This window comes from Hyalella azteca, unplaced genomic scaffold (genome assembly GCF_000764305.2).
Source record: "Hyalella azteca isolate HAZT.00-mixed unplaced genomic scaffold, Hazt_2.0.2 contig2661, whole genome shotgun sequence".
NCBI classification, from domain to species: Eukaryota; Metazoa; Arthropoda; class Malacostraca; order Amphipoda; family Hyalellidae; genus Hyalella; species Hyalella azteca.
In genome coordinates this window covers 136,889-155,003 of record NW_025932927.1, presented here as the reverse complement: position 1 = coordinate 155,003, position 18,115 = coordinate 136,889, and the positions used below count along the sequence as shown (strand labels likewise).

Here is an 18,115-nt window from a genome sequence, read left to right as displayed (position 1 = left end):
CCCTCACTACCCTCACCCATCACTACCCTCACCCTCACTACCCTCACCCATCACTACCCTCACCCCCACTACCCTCACCCCTCACTACCCTCACCCTTACTACCCTCACCCTCACTACCCTCACCCTCACTACCCTCACCCTCACTACCCTCACCCATCACTACCCTCACCCTCACTACCCTCACCCATCACTACCCTCACCATCACTACCCTCACCATCACTACCCTCACCCCTCACTACCCTCACCCCTCACTACCCTCACCCATCACTACCCTCACCCCTCAATACCCTTGGAAAAATACATTTATATTATTTGTTGACGTGTAAGGAGGCAAAATAAAGTTCATTAATCTTCACATAAGAGGTTTGCATGTGTTATATCGCAAAATAACTGCGCTATTATTATATTATATAACTATTTTTAGGCATTTACCTAATTGTGACCTACAAACGATACACAGCTGTGCGTACTGAGCGATAAAATTACTTCTATTTATCGATAGCCATAGATATTATTGATATTAATTGATAAAATCAATATCCAGCCAAAAGGCCGCATAGGAGCGAAGCACAGTTCACTAATGAGATAATCACCACTTTACTAATTAAAATCCAGCACGATGAGCAAAGCGCAGTTCACTAATGAGATAAAATAATGAGGTTGTTAAGTGGAGCGTCTTGTTAAGACTCTCACGCCCCCCCCCCCCCCCAACAGTAACAGGGACGGGGAGACGCCCCTGGAGCTGTGCATCCATGGGGGCGTCACGGACGAGAGTCTGCTGGAGGAGCTGTGTAGGGGCGCCGCCCCTGGAGGAGGGGGGCGGCAGGGGGCGCTCGACAAGGACCCTCCGCTGTGGCAGGCGCTCGTCGCCGGGCGTCTTGATGTCGCCAGCCTCCTCATCAAGTCTGACTTTTTACTACAATATTTTTACAATATTTTTAAATTTTTTTAACATTGCTGGAATCAATTGACAGAATAAATAATGTACAAAAAGTATATTTTTTTTAAATGAATAAAAAGTAATAAAAAGTTGTAAACGCATAATATTAATTGCAAGACTTCTCTTTAAATTCACTTCTTCTTGTTGTTTGTTTGCCTGCTACAAATCTTATAATCAATATTTAAAACACTTCTAATTTTTCAATTGATCTGAAATTTTGCACACTTGTGTTAAGTCGGAGACAATGCAGGTATCAATTGACAGAATAAATAATTTTAGAAATTTAAAATATTTTATATCTAAAAATGAAAAATTATTTTTTATTTATTTGAAAATAAAATTAGAAATTTATTGTACAAGTGTAACATCAAAGACACTGGATTCTTTAGAAGTGTTCTCTCTAAAAAGTAATTTTTAAATGCATATTATTATGACTCGATGCCATAGTGATTAATTGAAACTTGTTTTTTGATTATCTTATCTGAATAAATGAAGACGCAATTTAATTTATTAGCATCAGTACTGATAAGTGAAGGACGACGTTGAAGCTTCTCATCAAATCATAAAATATCTCGTGATTGTGCGTGAAATGTGACTTAGTAACAGACGAAAATCAACATAATTATTTATTTTAATCATCATAATTAATGACGGCAGACACGGCGCTGACGTGAACGCCTGGCACGAGGGAGGAGACGGCGGCACGCAGACGCTCCTGCACCGTGCCCTCGGTAGGTGCCTCCTGCACCGTGCCCTCGGTAGGTGCCTCCTGCACCGTGCCCTCGGTAGGTGCTGCCTCCTGCACCGTGCCCTCGGTAGGTGCTGCCTCCTGCACCGTGCCCTCGGTAGGTGCCTCCTGCAGACAGCCTCTAGGACAGGATATGGCAGGTGAAAGAGAGGAGGAGCACCAATATGGCGGTCGCCTACACGGACTCTTCCACAAAAAAAATCACTCAGTACTCACTGTAGTGAGTGACAGAGAGCGCATTTTCTCGTCGACGAACACATGAAATCACGGACAGACAGACAGACGGACGGACGGACGGACATGGCGAGCACAATAGTGCATTTTTTCCATAAATGGGAAAATGCGCTGAAAAGTGACGATGAAAGTCATGGGGAAGAAATGTGGCAGAAGAGATGCCATGTGGCCTGGGGACTGGGGAGGTCCTGGACATGCTACAGGCGGCGCCCCGCCTTGAACGTGTGGACGCCAGGGAGCTCTGTGGCTGTGGCATGACCGATGCTGCGTGAGCGCTCAATGGTAAGGCCGGCAGTCCTTGCACGTGATCTGAGTGGCAGCCAAAGTGGTCGGCGATCTGCAGGCCAAATGAAATCTACAAAGAATCCCAAGGATCGCCTTTGTAGATGAAGGATCCAAAGGATCGCGATCCTTTGGATCACTTGCCAAAGTGCCAGGCGATCTGCAGGCCAAATGACATCTACAAAGAATATAAAGGAGCGCCTTTGTAGATGAAAGATCCAAAGGATCGCGATCCTTTGGATCACTTGCCAAAGTGCCAGGCGATTTGCAGGCGTGGCAGGCGATCAGAGTGGGAGTGGCAGCCAAAGACGACTGTTTGCCGACGCAGGGACCGCTTGGCCGCCTGAGCTGCTTGTATGAAAGCCATTCAACGCTACATCGACTGCGAGAGAAAATGAGTATAACGCGAGGATTATTCTGTCCGAAGTAAGAGTTAGTTCTCCCTCAGCCTTGTGACCTCCATTTGTATTCCCCCAGAGGAGGGGCTGGAGGAGGGCGCGGTGTTGCTGCTGGGGAGCGGCTGTGACGTGAACAGCCCTCGCCGCCCCAAGGGAGGACATGGTGGGGACATGCTCACCCCCCTGCACCTCTGCGCCCTGTGGGGCCTTGCGACCGCCGCCCTCGCCCTCACCCAACGGGGGGCCAAGATCAACGCCCAGGTGGGCCAGGGGGAGTGGCAGGGCCACGGGGAGTGGCATGGCCAGGGGCAGTGGCAGGGCCAGGGGGAGTGGCAGGGCCTGAGGGAAACCGTGTGCTGGGGGACCTGACGCAGGGCTGGAGTGGTGGAGGGAATGTGTGCCTGCTAAACACGTTGCACTAGCGCCATTTCTCTCTGTTTGCCGCGACTCTTTATATCATCGCTATGTTGCCTGCCACAGCTCGCTGTGCTGTACGACATGTAGGCAGTACCATGCACTCATACCAACACCTGCGCTGGGCGGGATGTGTCTGCACGGCTCTTTACTATCCTTCTAACCTTCCAAACTCCTATAGGACGCGCAGGGCAGGACGCCCCTACCTCGCCCCCTCTTCCTAACCTTCCTTCCCCTCGCAGGACGCGCAGGGCAGGACGCCCCTACCTCGCCCTCTCTTCCTAACCTTCCTTCCCCTCGTAGGACGCGCAGGGCAGGACGCCCCTACCTCGCCTCCTCTTCCTAACCTTCCTTCCCCTCGCAGGACGCGCAGGGCAGGACGCTCTACCTCGCCTCCTCTTCCTAACCTTCCTTCCCCTCGTAGGACGCGCAGGGCAGGACGCCCCTGCACGTCGCCGTCGAGGGCGGCCACACGGAGGTGGTGACGCAGCTGCTGCAGGTGGCGTCCCTCGACGCCGCCGTGAAGGACGCCAGTGGCGCCACGCCCTTCGCCACAGCCATCGCCCGCCGCCACCACGCCGCCGCCAGGGCCATCCTGCAGCGTGACCCCAGGGCCGCTCAGCAGGTGGGTGGCGGGGAGCTGGGCTAGTCTTGTGGCTGTCCGGAGTGCTACTTCAGCACTTCAATCTTATCTGTCGCATTAGTAATAACTCTAATAACTCGTCGGTTATCTTGAGACTGTTTGATTATAGCTGCTCTTGAATGCACGCTTCGATAAGCACTGAACTTTATGAAGGAAAAATCGCCGCTCTTAACTCCGTAGGTATTCCCTGTTGCCTACATCTAGCGGAAATCTGAACTCGTGGTCGGTCTTTTTGTAGAACTTTGATGTACAGTACGGAGGAATGTTGTAGTAGTGCTGTAGTAGACGAGGTAATAAGAAGGCATCCAAGCCATCAAGACGATACTCTCACTTGGATGCGCCAGAAGGCGAGGTGAGAAATGCTGTCGAGATGTCAGGGGAAAGGTACCGAGAACATCGGAACTAGGCTCCGCCAGACTCTGTCTCTCGCACCCAGCTCCCGGGTTCGAGTCCCACTGAGGACAAGTTCTTCCGGGAAGCTCAGCTCATGGTCAACTCAGCCATTCATCCGACTCTGGTTGATAACTGAATACCTGGCTTGTCCAGGGTGTTGTGCAATGCAAAAATGGTTCTGGCGGGTCAGCGAGCCAGTGATGGTCGTAGAACTACCATTGGTACCGAGTGCCCGGAAAAACTGACCTATCACCCCCCCTCCCTAGTCGCCACTACCAGGATGGGCAATTACAACAACAACAACACAGCCGGGGACTGTGGGATGCCCACGCTAGATATATTGCATGCCAGTAGCTTCACTGAGCTTCCAATCGAGCCGTCGAGCCGGCGGGTGGGAGCTAGCCGGTACCTCAGTAAAGGTCTCCACGGTGTAGCAGAACATCTTTCCCTCCTACAATTTGCTCAGCCTCTTAGTAAGAATGCAATAGATTTCCAAGTACGATGCCACCGTTGCAGGTCGAGGTTTTCGTTTGTGAACGGCGGAAGTCGTTCGTTCTTAACCGCGTACATTTTTATTAATTTCACGTGCATTTGTTATTGTACATACCTGAGGTGTTTGTACCTACTGTGAGAATTTAATTTCAATATTCCTACCTGAAATTACTTCGCTCTATTGCTCCACCAGCGATCTTGTGCCCCAACGCTTGTTCTCGTGGCTCTGCTCTGAAAGTTCCATCAAGCAGCACAATGCCTGTTACGCTGGGGTTTTGCAATTTTAAGCGTGTTTATTTTAGAGTGTTCTTTACTGGAATAAAATGTACCTTTAATCCGTATGAACTGGAGTTTTAATGAAGAACCAAGTACAATAAAATACCAGCGGTTAAAAATGTTATACAGATGAATATATTTTTACAAGATAGTTGCCGGCGTTTGGCCGTGAAGCTCGAACATTCTGACAAGGTTGCGGCTTGCGGTAACGTCCGGTGACAGGTTTACTATTACTCGTCTGATACCCGAGGATAATCTCCCGGCTACAAGGCACGTGTAGCGGCCTGATAAAAACTGTTGTTCGCCTGGAAATGGCAATCACAACAAAATTGTTGAAACTTCTACTTGAGCTCTAAATCGAGACGGATTCCCTCTAATCCGCTCCCTCTAATCTGCTCCCTCTAATCTACTCCCTCTAATCCGCTCCCTCTAATCCGCTCCCTCTAATCCGCTCCCTCTAATCCGCTCCCTCTAATCCGCTCCCTCTAATCCGCTCCCTCTATGCACACCGCCCTGCACCTCGCCACCATCGCCGGGTGAGTGGGGCGAGGGGCGGCACACCCCATCACCCCAATTATCACCTCTCTACTCTCCTACTACACGAATTTACGAGGATTGTACATGCGGCAGGAACAGTGAACGATGGTATTAAGGGGTGATAAACGATGCAATGACTCCGGCCGCGGTAAACGAGAATTGTTTAAGCTATAATTTCAAAATTTTTTAGTCATTGAATTAAGATCGAATTACACGGTAAGTATCGTCAAGAGAGAACATACTCAGGAGATCAAAAAAGCGTCAGTGTGGTACGAAAAACTGCATTCAGCAGCCGCCAAGACATCTCACCTCACCAGGCAGCTCGGCTTTCATGAGTTCCACGGGCCTCACAATGCCGGGTAAAGATGGAGCTGGAGTGGGTCCTATGAGGTCGTGTGTTGAACTGGAGACCCAAGGTCCATAGTAGCTAAAGTAGGGTACTAAACATTTGACTGAAGCTCTAGAACAGGTGACCCAGGGTCTAGAACAGGTGACCCAGTGTCCAGAACAGGTGACCCAGTATCCAGAACAGGTGACCCAGTGTCCAGAACAGGTGACCCAGTGTCCAGAACCCCTGGGTCCAGAACAGGTGACCCAGTGTCCAGAAAAGGTGACCCAGGGTCCAGAACAGGTGACCCAGTGTCCAGAACAGGTGACCCAGGGTCTAGAACAGGTGACCCAGTGTATAGAACAGGTGACCCAGGGTCCAAAACAGGTGACCCAGGGTCCAAAACAGGTGACCCAGGGTCCAAAACAGGTGACCCAGGGTCCAGAAGAGTTGTAGGTCGCCCCGTGCTAACTTATCCTCCTCTCCTGCAGGTCGGAGTTGCTGGTGCGTAACTTGCTTCTGGCGGGGGCGCAGCTGGGGGCGCTGACCCCCCAGAGGAGGACCTGCCTGCACCTCGCCGCCCTCCACGACCACCCACACATCGCACAAGTGCTCCTTGATAAGGGCATCGACTGCGACGCCCTTGATAGCGACCTTAACAACGCCCTCCACATCGCTGTTAAGGTGGGTGCCCTTAGTGGGCGCTGGTGTCCCTTGTAAGAGGTGCCCTTAGTGGGCGCTGGTGTCCCTTGTAAGAGGTGCCCTCAGCTGGGTGGTACCCCAAATCACTGCCCTTGCGTCATATCAATAATAACCACGCGCTCTCCCGACAGCTGGGCCATGTCGCCGTGACGCGGGTGCTGTTGACAGAGAGTTCCGTCAACGCTACTGCCGTCAACCTGCGTGGACAGAACCCGCTGCATCTGCTCGCCTGTCATCAGCCTGCGTCTGCGCCTGCCATAGCCAAGCTCTTCTGTGAGGTCATGCCAGACTACCCCGTCAACGCGCCCGACGTGCACGGCAACACTGGTGCGCTCCATTATGAACTGCTGGTCTTATCTTTGGATCCTTAGTGTCATTAGTATCCTTAGTGTCCTTACTATCCTTAGTATCCTTACTATCCTTAGCAACCTTGGTAGCTTAAGAATCCTCAGCACATGTTTCTCATGTAACAATCCCTAGCCAGGCAGGAGCGCCGCCTCTGGACCCCGCCCCTCAGCCCGGGAGGTCGTCCTCAGCGTCAAGTTGTCCGGGGCCAGTCCGTAAAGTAGTAACCTGATGTCCTCAGTTGGGCTCAGTCACTAGTCAAGTGTCACTAGTAACCTGTCACTAGTAACCTGTCACCAGTAACCTGTCACTAGTAACCTGTTGCTTGCAGCGCTGCTGCTGTCGTACCAGCGCGGGGGGGCGGCGCTGCTGGACCCGTGGGCGCCGTTGGGGAGTGGCAACTAGTGTGTTGGGGGTGGGGGAAATGTTGTCAGGAGGGTTAGGGTCATCAGTCCCCCTAACACCAGTCCTCATGTGAACGAGGAACATTGTCCACTAATATTAAATATGCTCGATTGGTACAATCATCCATTCTCATGTTCATTTTTGGTCTTGTCACTAAATTATTCTGCAGCGTTTGGCGAAGCTGCGCCAGTAACATAATAGTCAGACCTTACTGCCGTAGGAGCTACCGTACGTAGCGCGAGGTCAGGGGCCATACTTTCAAAACTCGCTAAGTGAACGTAAGTACTTACACTCTATTTTCTTGTCTATGATTGGTGGATTTTGCCTGAAAGGCCGTCAATGATTGGCTAATGAACTTACGATCTCTTGACTTTTTTTGAAAGTATAGGCCATGGGCTGTGTGGCTGTGAGTCGAGAAGTCAGTCGTGTCCTGCCGAGAAGTTCTTGAGTCAGTGCTTGAGTCACTGACTCACTGAGTGAGTCAGTGAGGTTCTTGCTGAGCTCACTCTGCCTTGCTTGTGAAACTATGCTCGAACTCTAGATATCGTGGCTGCACTCGGAATGCTTGTTCACTCTATTTTACTACGATAATCCTATTTTTAAATGTGCCTGTTTTAAAGTGTTCTTTACTGAAATAAGTCTAGTTTTATCCGTGTTATCCAAAGTTTTAATCAGTGGAATCCTATAGTGCAATAAAGTGCTATTTAACGTTTAGCAACGTCATCGTAATTTTACAAGATAGTTGCCGGCGTTTGACCGTAAGGCTCGAGACATTCTGACAAGATTAAAGGTTGCGGCGAACGTCTGGTGACACCCCTAGCACCAGTTCCAGTCCCCCTAACACCAGTCCCCCTAACACCAGTCCCCCTAACACCAGTTCCCCTAACACCAGTCCCCCCATAGGTTCTCGCTGTCGACGCGCCGCCACCACTGCCGGCACTGCGGACGCGTGCTGTGCGGTCGCTGCTCCGACAAGTTGCTCCCCATCCTCAAGTTCGGCCTCGCCAAGCCCGTGCGCGTGTGTCATGTCTGCAGCCTGGTCCTCACACATGGCCCTGGGGCCCTCGGCTGACCCCCTGGTCCTCACGCATGGCCCTGGGGCCCTCGGCTGACCCTTGGACCCTCGGCTGACCTCCGGCCCTCACGGTGTGTCATGTTTGCGGCTTGGTCATCACCCGTGGGCTCTAGGGCCCTCGGCTGACCCTTGGGTCTCACGGCGTGCCACGTTTGCAGCGTGGTCGTCACACATGGCCCTGGGGCCCTCGGCTAACCCCTGGGCCCTCGGCTGACCCTTGGACCCTCGGCTGACCCTCGGCTGACCCCCGGCCCTCGCGGCGTGTCATGTTTGCAGCGTGATCCTTACCGTGGGCTTTAGGGCCCTCGGCTCGCAAGAGCCACGTTTCGTTTGTTATGCAGGCTGGCGATCAGATCTCGTGTGTTGCTAGGGAGATATCCAGTGCAGGATATCTAGTGCAGGATATCCAGTGCAGGATATCCAGTGCAGGATATCCAATGCAGGATATCTAGTGCAGGATATCCAGTGCAGGATATCCAGTGCTGGATATCCAGTGCAGGATATCCAATGCAGGATATCTAGTGCAGGATATCCAGTGCAGGATATCTAGTGCAGGATATCTAGTGCAGGATATCGAGTGCAGGATATCGACCTCATGTTGCGCTGATTGGCTAGTGACGCCTTGGTTCTATTTAATGTGTTCATCTTCTCATTATCTTACCGTTAATATGAAGTTCCGTTTAGCTGCTTTTAGGCTAACTTACCTGACATCTTGTTGACATCGCCATTCTATTTTGGTGCAAAATATAAACCATTCTATTCGATGACGGTTCAGTTACAAATGTTACACTAATGATCATTTTAGTTACGTATCATTTGAGTTAGTTGTTAATTAGGGTAATAGTTTGTGAAGCGGCGCTACTTTCTCAGAAAAGTCAACGTTTCGCCGGCGCCTTGGTATAGGTCGACACGCCGAGGCGCAACGCGCGCGTGTCATCGGCGTGTCGGAGGCGAAGTTTTCACTTCATGCGCGTCCTCATTTTACCGCCCACCCAGCTCCTCCTTATGCACGAGGCCTGTATTGCCTGCTCCGTCTGGCACCTGTAGTCTCGTCTGGCACCTGTAGTCTCGTCTGGCACCTGTAGTCTCGTCTGGCACCTGTAGTCTCGTCTGGCACCTGTAGTCTCATCTTTCTAATTTAAATTTAAAACGTTGCTCATTTCAAAGTGAAGTGCATTTTCTATCGGTGTGATGAATGCTTTTTTTATTTGCATGCAGACATGAGTAGACGTGCATGTAAATACGTGAAGAGTCAGGCTTGTATTGCCGTCCTGCATTACACGTGGATGTCAGGCATTTCTTCATAGTAAGTAAGTAAAATTTTGAAGCTATAAAATGTTGCTCTATTATTAAGGATATTGTATAAGCTGCTGATGAACACAAGACTTCGGTTTGGCCACGCGCTATGGCCTGAGCTGGAAGAGTTCAGGCTCGTTCTCATGTATGAACTGCAGAGATGGTCAGCAAGCATTCCATGGTCACCTATAATTGTAGTTTGAACATAGGTTTATTTCTAATAAGTGAAATTTTGTTACGTTGTTAACCGCGAAGTGCGCTGAAGTGCCCTGATACCCTCAGCCGTCAAGTCCCTTACTGACGTGAAGCTTACATTCTGAGGAAGTAGCTCAACTCTCCACATTTTTGGAGGCTAAGCCACTTCCATTCCTCATAACAACTCCTCCAGGTCGATTTTTCACCACCACCCCCCCCCCCGCCGAGTGCTCGTCCCCAATCGCCCCAGCTTTGCAGACACCGTGGCGTGGTTCACGCAGTTTTTTGCATATTAAATGATACGATAAATAAGAATTGGTGATGTGGAAGTAAAAAAAACCTCGTGTATTTCCTGCGTGTGACGGTCGATGCCCCGTTGCCATAAGGGTCAGCCTGCGGCCTCGTCAGGCTCTTATTGGTGATAATAACGCGACTCCGTCCATTGTCTGGCATTCATTGGGAAACAGTATATAAGCAGTTCCTTATATTCAAGCTTTATATGTATGGCGTTCATTGGAAAGCAGTGGAATCATTTCCTTGTATTCAAAGCTTTGCATGATACTGTAGCACCGCAGCTTCATGACGTATCAAGCACGGATAAGTTATTTCACTAAATATGAAGAACAGAGCTGCTAGAATATAAAATTGGAGGGAAGACCCGGCGTTTCTCGGAGGAGATTGTCTGCCCGTCCCCAGACCAGCACGTTCTTCAGTCCATACAGCGCCTCGGGACGGCTGTGTACAGCATCACGTAGCTATTCGTGTCACAACGTATTGCTAAGAATATGAGAATTTTTGCATTAATTTATATGTTTAATCTAAAGATGCAATTATCGTTAGACTCGACCCGTGCAGAAAGCAGATTTGCCGCATTTTCATGTTATAATCACGAAATTAGGATACTAACATCGTAACGACGCGACAATCGCTTCTATGTTCTAAACCTGCATTTCAATTTGCCATTGAGCTGTGTTCGAAATGTTAACAAAGTTTAATGCAACTGAAACGTACAGAAAGAAGAGCGAAAATTGCTCCTGTTCTCCGCGAAGTAATTACAATATTAAAATTACGTTGCATTTTGCGAATGGGCGGTCCTACGCATGCTGAATTTCTAGCGCCGATTATCTTGCAGATTTGGGACCTTCTCTTGTATTAAATATTAACCTACTTGCAAAACCCTCTTCACATTCCATGCTTATTGTGCCTCGCTCCGATTGCTCAGTGTAATTCTTTAAAAAAAGTAATCCCTTTATGCAGAACCTGAACAAATGTTTGAAAAGTTGTCGAAGTGGTAGGCAAAGTAGACAGGTTCTCTATTAAGTTGTAATAAGATTTTGTCAAATATAAATCAATATTTACTATATACCAATTTTATTTCTCCCTTGAAGCTTATTTGTGGTAGTTACTTAAGCTTCGACACAAATATTCAATTATACAATGTAGAGAAGATTTACGATCTGCCAAGCCAGAATTAGTAATGATCGAAGCATCGGTCACGTAAGGAATTAAATTATCTTGGACATATTTAAAGTAATATACTGAAGAAAACTGTACCTATTAGCTCTTGCGAGAAAAGCAGTTTAGAGTAGATTGACCCTGTCCAGCTCTTCTTGCGCAAACATAACATAGTGATGTCGGCGCTGAAGTTTTCATCCTCCAATAACAGAATTTCTTACAACTCTGATCCATCACGTTAGCTGTCGCAATACATATATCTCGGACTCGACAACGAAATCCAATACATTTATTTATAAAAGCATTAATTCGGAACACACAAATAATATATACGCAATAGTAATAGCGCTTTTAGCGTTGATTAGGCCATTAAACCCGCCGTCGATTATTAAGATCGCAGAATACTCACAGCTTGTGGCGGGTCTCGAACACGCAACTCACAGCTCCAATTTTGCTGTGCTGAACCGCCCGGCCTCTTCGCCGATTCTAAATAGAAACAGACGCAGAGAGCTGGAATCGCACCCGCACCTCTCTGCTGCAATCCAGGGTAATCCAGAGCTGTAACCGAAAACTCTGAACTGTAACCCTGCCCAGCTACCGAAAAATTTCATTGGATTTCTATATTATAAAAAAGAATATGATAGTTTTACATTGTTTCAAGACATCACCACAATAATTACATTACCATAGGACATTACTACAATAATAAATTACTCGATATCGTTCCCTGGATGAACAGTTTTTTTTTTTGCCAGTTGAGCGAGCGACGATGCAGGAAATTTCACTTCCGTTTCCGTCGCAGGAAATTTACTCGAGTTATCCTTATCGCATAACATTTGCCTAATAAAGCCAAGAATAAAGGTGCTCAACCATTAAAAAACAAAAACACTATCTCCAATTAAGATAATGCTCATTCATACAGTCATTCGGTTTGTGTGTGGGATTTGAGAAGTCCGGGTGAATGATTCACGATTCCACCCCGGTTCCTCCCTACAGCTACTCGGAACAAAATGGCCGCGTATGGTTACACATCGATGATTTCGTTTAAATTATGTTAATAAATTTGTAATTTCCTGAATTTTGATCCGCAGAAATAATGCGCGTCTGTATCAAAATTTATGACAATGTGTTAATTGTACTCATGTTCCAGTGTTTACCAAAAATATAAATTCCTAAACTGGATGGGGTGTTGCTAGCGTGCTCAGCTGTGTGAGGTCATGCGATAACTGTTGGTCTGACACTGACGCATCTTAGCTAATTGATGCGTCTCCATATAATGTTAAGCTGTTAATGTGCTCGTGAAATAGGACTGTTACCAGTATGGGTGAAGTGCCTCCTGGCGACCAACCTAATGCCAATGAAGACTCAATTCAAGTTGTGGCCAGATTTCGGCCCTTGAATGACTCCGAAGAAAGGGCCGGGTCAAAATTTGTAGTTAGCTTTCCAAGTGGTAAAGGCCAAGAGGAGCAATTTGTTTCTATAGGGGTGAGTAACTGCTTATCAATTTGTTTTAAAATCTTTTCATGTCTCGACTTTTTAATGTGCTTGTAATTTTGAAAATAAACTCTCAATAGTCATCTAGGCCAGGCTTCCTTTTCCCTGAGTCTGATGCTGGTGGAAAATGAATTTCTTACATCTGAGCCCCAGCCCTCAGAGTCTCTGAGTCTGAGTTTTTCTGACTGACTGACTGACTGAGCAAGTGTACAGTACCTAATTTGTGAGGAATTTCTAGTCGTAGTTACTATTAATGTATACTATTTTACATGCCATTTTGAAAAATTCTGGCTTATATTCCAAATTGATAATAAATAATAGTGAAACCATGCCAATTTTAGTTCTGATTCATAATAAAGGATTTTTATTGACATGGTCATGGGCCAAGTTAAATCTTTGCAGGCAAGCATTGAAACAGGCATCAATTATATTAATGCCTCACTAACAGCCATCAAATAGAGTAAACGCGGTAAATTCCGACACATTAACGATGTAGCAAAAAATGAATGGCTATAAAAAAATTGCCGTATGCGCAACTCGAGTTCTGTTTGCTATACGTCACTCTCGAAACACCGCACTATGCGCCAGCAACAATGAAACATCACAAAATAATGCCATATTTATTTAAAAGCCTTTAGAATGCAAACCTACCAAATCCATATATTCTGATGCTGTGTGTGACTAAATTTGGCATTTTGTGAGATTAATTCCGGCCACTCTTTAAACTCTACTAATTCGTAATTCCGACACTCTTGTGTTCGAATACCGATCGCTGTGTGAGCTGTATTGGAATACAACTCAGCTTGGAATCAGAACACTATTGAATATTGAACACTACTTAATTAGGCTTTTAATTAAGAGCTATTAAGCTTTTAATTAAGAAAATTTTAATTTTTGTAAACAGCTCGGTACGAGCTGTGCTTGACCTCACAAGCTCGAGCTTACACACAGCTCAGAACAAGTTGTGCCTGTGTGTGTCTAATTCCAAGCTGTGTCGAATTAGTTTTTATGCGTCTAAAACCGTCTCTTGACTTAATCATCTATTAATTTATTTACCACTTAAAATCAGCAAATACAAGTATACTTGAAGGATTCCTAATATATTCACAGACTTATTTAAAAGTCTTTCTACTAATATTCTTTCTACTCAAACAGTTTATCACTACTTGGTAGAGCAAGGTCAACTATCAACTTTGACACATTTTTCGATGTTCTCACTGGGTGACGCGCACTATCTCGTTTTGGATCTCAACATTTTCCCGCTACACGGCCCAGACCTAGTGTTTTGGCAATAGTATGGCACGCAATAGTATGACATCACTGTTTCAACCATCAACAAATGCGTGGAACTAAGACAAAGCTTAATATGAAGGGAAAAAGTTGAGAAGTGTCGGAATTACCCATGATGTCAGAATATACCGCGTTTACCCTATATCTACTTGGTGTTGGTGAGCCGCAACTGGATTTTTTGTGCCGTGGTTTTATGGATTTGCCAGCCATGGTTCCATATCTTTGAGCCCTAATTCCATACCTTCAAATGGGATAATAAGGGACGGTTTTGAGCATTTTTGTTAATAACTTCTTAACATGAAACATTTCATCAACAAGTTTAGGCTCATTTTATAGCTCTGCGAATTGCGAGGGCTATTGTGTGGCATCACCAAAAAATTCCATATGCTCTTTGTGAGGTGCCAGATGCAAAATAAAAGCATCCCAAATTACAGGGTCTGCCATATACCTATATGAAAATGCATGTTTTTTGTTATTTCTCAATCAAACAAACAGGTGCATTGTTTTTTTATTAGATGAGCTTTTAGCCAAGAATTACCTAAACAATTCTCAGACATATTTATTCAATATGACCACCCTTATTTTTAATGGTGGCCTCCAATCTACGCAGGAAAGCTTCACAGGAGATACGCAGTATTTCTTGTGGGATAAAGTCCCATTCTTGGGTCAATTTAGACTTCAAATTATCCAAAGAATCACGAGGTGTTCTGCAGACCCTACTCTCTAAAATAGCCCACACAGAAAAGTTAAGAGGATTCAAATCAGGGCTTCTTGAAGGCAATTCAGTTTTGCTAATGAATGCTGGGATGTGACTATGAATACAGTTTTGGGCCATGTGATGGGGCAGAGTCTTGTTGAAAACTCCATGGTGACCGTTGAAGTGCTTATGGGCCCAAGGTATTAACTCGGCTTCCAAAATGTCCAAAATGTATCACTGACTGTTCAATTTCACTCCTGAGGGGACAAAAACGAGTGGGGACCTCCCAGTGGCGTTACCATGGCCCAAAATACCACGGACATGAGATTTTGACGTCGTGTTGCTGTTTTGGTTGCCACAGATCTATCCCGACTTCAAACTCTGTCATTTTGACAGTTAAAGATTTGTTTAATGTCAAATTTTTTCTCGTCACTGAACACCAAGTTGGGTAGCGTGTCATCCTCAATGAGATCCAGAATGTGCTGGCATCTTTTGAGCCTCATTCGTTCATGATGGTCTGTTAGTTCATGCCTTGTTTGCATCTTGTAAGGGGAGGTTTTGAGGTCATCTTTGTGGACTCTACGCATTGATGTCTGTCTGACTCCTGCTTCTGCAGCCAATTTTGCAGCTGAGCAACATGTATTTCTCCTTCCTCGTGTTTTTGACCAATTGTTTTGTTCAAACACTTTGTTTCCTTCCTTGACCAGGTTTATGGCATGTTTCGCCAGTTTTGTTGAATTTTTTTACCACCTTCCACACAGTTTCATGATGAATTTGGAGCTTTTTTGCAATGACTGAATTACTTTCACCCTTTTCATGAAGGGTTACAGTTGCATTTCCATCTACTGTCATAAGTAATACCGTAAACTGGGGTAACTTAGACTCCCGGGGTAACTTAGACCACTTTTGGTTTTTTTAACAAAAACCCCCAAAACTCAAAAACTATTTGACATAGAAAAATTCTGTCAATGGGCATTAAAGGCCTAATACTGAGGCTACTATCAAAACTATGAGAGGCAGGAGCCAGCAATTTATGGTGAGTGAAGCTAGAGTATAGATCTGTATTTTGCATGTTTCAATTTAAGTTTAACTTATCTAGTAAAAAAATGGCATCATTTAAAAAAAAAAAAGTGGTCTAAGTTACCCCAGTTTACGGTAGTAAATTTAGACACCTTGGACTTCTGCAGAATAAAATAGATGAATTAATAAATGATATTGAGCTTCATTATAAAGGAAATGTCTCCTAGAAACCAATTTATTTTGTCATAGCAAACATCTGTTGCCATAAATATGGCGGACCCTGTACCCCCTGGGAACAGGGTAATCTGGGACATTTGAAATAAAACTTAATTTAAAACGTTTGAGGCATGCAGAGTGTACTCATCTATTACTAACAGTAATCTGAAGTTTTCCTTTTCCTTTGTAAATAATGTATGTAGATGTAGACTGAATGACATTTTCTGTGATATTTACTTGTTTTTCCTTTATTGATATAATAGTACCATATCCTGTAGAAAATTCATACAAGCATAACGGCTAACAATTTTATTAAAAATCCAGTGAACAAAACTTCGGATCCAGCAAAGTAGAATACCAGAACTGCAGTAGATGCAGTTGAGGAAACTGAAATTAGAAAAATAGATCTTTCTAAATGAATGCCGGAGATTGAGAAAGTATTTTATCAATTATGCTCAGTAATTCCAATTTAGCGGTACAAAACTTGACAGTGAACGCATTACCCAGTCTAACCTCAAGTGAAACAAAATGTACAGCAGAAATAATGTCGCGCTGGCTGCATTGGAGGCATGAAGCACACGGCAAAAGAGATGCGATGAGAATACTGGAGGTTATACTGAAAGTGATTGTTACAAATCATGATTAGATTGATCAACAAGTGCTATTGTATTGTATGCAATTATTCATTATGAGGATCAAGATATATGTATCAATTTATATAAAGTAAGATTGAATATTTCAAGACTAACCTTCTAATTTATTACTGCTTTGGTCAATTTAGAAGTGGCTTGAAAGCTATTTAGAGGTAGGTGTTTGACAGTGCAATTGAGTGCAAAGGTTAGTATATTAATGAATGGTTGATCCAACTTGGACAAGTTAATAGGGTTAAAGCGCCACAGGGTATAACGTTAAAGGCTCGAAAGCCGGCAATACTGCCAAGTAAATTAATGCATCAGAGACGTCTTAACACGTTGACTACATTTGCTTCATCTTGTACAATTGTTTCATTTTTTGTACTTTTTTTTAAGCAGGGTTGCCAGACAGTCATTTTTTCTAGACAAATTCTGTGATTTAGTTTTTCTCAATTGCGTTCGCCGGCTAAAATTTATGATAGAGGTACTTCCTAATTAAATTTTAATTACTGACAAAAGAAAATAAATGGAATTTTTATAGCGGAACCTACCAATAAACTAGTATATATTGAATTATCTGCCTTTTTTGGCCTTTTTTTTCTCGGATTTGGCCGATTTTAGGCTACCTGAATTATGTACCACTACCGTAAAATGGGGTAACTTTGACCACTTTTTTTTCAAAATGATGCCATTTTATTACTAGATAAGTTAAACTTGAATTGAAACATGCAAAATACAGGTCTATACTCTAGCTTTACTCACCATAAGTTGCCGGCTCCTGCCTCTCATAGTTTTGATGTAATTTCAAAAAAAGTGAGGGTCTTTGTTACCCCAGCTCTTTGGATTTCTTTGACTGGGTGGTAAAATCAATTTTATTTTTTGGTAAAATAACTCCAATTAACTCCAGGTTTTGGTGCATTGTAGTAGAACTCTTCTAGTTACATATGCAAATGACAAATTTGTGGGAGGTGTCATAGTTTGCAAATTGGGGCACTGCCCCAATGGCCAAAATGTGACCACCTAATGGCAGCCATGACGGGGTAACATTGACCGGCTTGGAAATTAAGTTAAAATTACCATATATAAGACTGCAGAGTCTGAAACACAAAGAAAAAAACATTAATAGGTGTATCAAACATAAAATATGTTATATAGGTACCTATGGTAATTTTAACTTAATTTCCAAGCCGGTCAATGTTACCCCGTAACAGGGTTGGTGATTTTTTGATTTTTTGAAAAAAATCAATAATCAATTATTTTTTGGATTTTTTCAGGATTTTTTTATTTATTTGATTTTTTTGATTTTTTCAACTTTTTTGTCTTTTTGAAGTGTTATTTTTTATGTTACAATTAGCCTACTAACAATAACAGTATACGTATGGATCATAATGGATGACTAAAAAGGGCACTTATTGCCTTCAATAATGGCCAACAGGCCAAGGTGGTGTTCACCAATTAGGGATTTTTGGGTAAACATTTATTGGTAAGTCTATTCATTAGCTTTGTAAAGTTTGTATGGAGCAAGGTAATGAGCTAAATATTGACCATTTAACTGGCTTCAATATACAAAAACACTTCAGGAATGCAGATCTTCTAAACATTGAAG

General features: G+C 44.8%; 3 protein-coding genes across 3 annotated transcripts in view; all 3 read left to right on the top strand.

The window, feature by feature from the left end:
• LOC108679200 (rabankyrin-5) overlaps positions 1 to 3,667 on the top strand; it is a 29,236-nt gene extending 25,569 nt beyond the window's left edge. Inside the window, exons 13-16 of the mRNA XM_047885647.1 lie at positions 717 to 905; positions 1,600 to 1,673; positions 2,684 to 2,865; positions 3,443 to 3,667. Coding sequence (XP_047741603.1) covers positions 717 to 905; positions 1,600 to 1,673; positions 2,684 to 2,865; positions 3,443 to 3,667 — 670 coding nt within the window. The remainder of the gene's footprint in view (positions 1 to 716; positions 906 to 1,599; positions 1,674 to 2,683; positions 2,866 to 3,442) is intronic.
• Positions 3,668 to 5,323: 1,656 nt separating this feature from the next.
• On the top strand, positions 5,324 to 7,139 carry LOC108679199 (rabankyrin-5). The gene is made up of 4 exons (XM_018167799.2): positions 5,324 to 5,358; positions 6,179 to 6,371; positions 6,521 to 6,716; positions 7,066 to 7,139. Exons 1-4 carry the CDS (start codon positions 5,324 to 5,326, stop codon positions 7,137 to 7,139), a joined length of 498 nt encoding a protein of 165 aa, XP_018023288.2.
• Positions 7,140 to 12,145: 5,006 nt separating this feature from the next.
• The window catches only part of LOC108679198 (kinesin heavy chain), a 26,132-nt gene continuing 20,162 nt past the window's right edge, over positions 12,146 to 18,115 (top strand). Inside the window, exon 1 of the mRNA XM_047885648.1 lies at positions 12,146 to 12,645. Within this exon, the coding sequence (XP_047741604.1) occupies positions 12,481 to 12,645 (165 nt within the window). The 5' untranslated portion in view covers positions 12,146 to 12,480. The remainder of the gene's footprint in view (positions 12,646 to 18,115) is intronic.

What these genes read in the sequence shown, in the direction of transcription:
- LOC108679199 (XM_018167799.2), top strand. Translation starts at nt 5,324, where the DNA reads ATGCACACCGCCCTGCACCTCGCCACCATCGCCGG. An exon ending in CCCTCCACATCGCTGTTAAG is followed by an intron (nt 6,372 to 6,520) that starts GTGGGTGCCCTT and finishes CTCTCCCGACAG; the next exon opens with CTGGGCCATGTCGCCGTGAC. An exon ending in CGACGTGCACGGCAACACTG is followed by an intron (nt 6,717 to 7,065) that starts GTGCGCTCCATT and finishes TGTTGCTTGCAG; the next exon opens with CGCTGCTGCTGTCGTACCAG.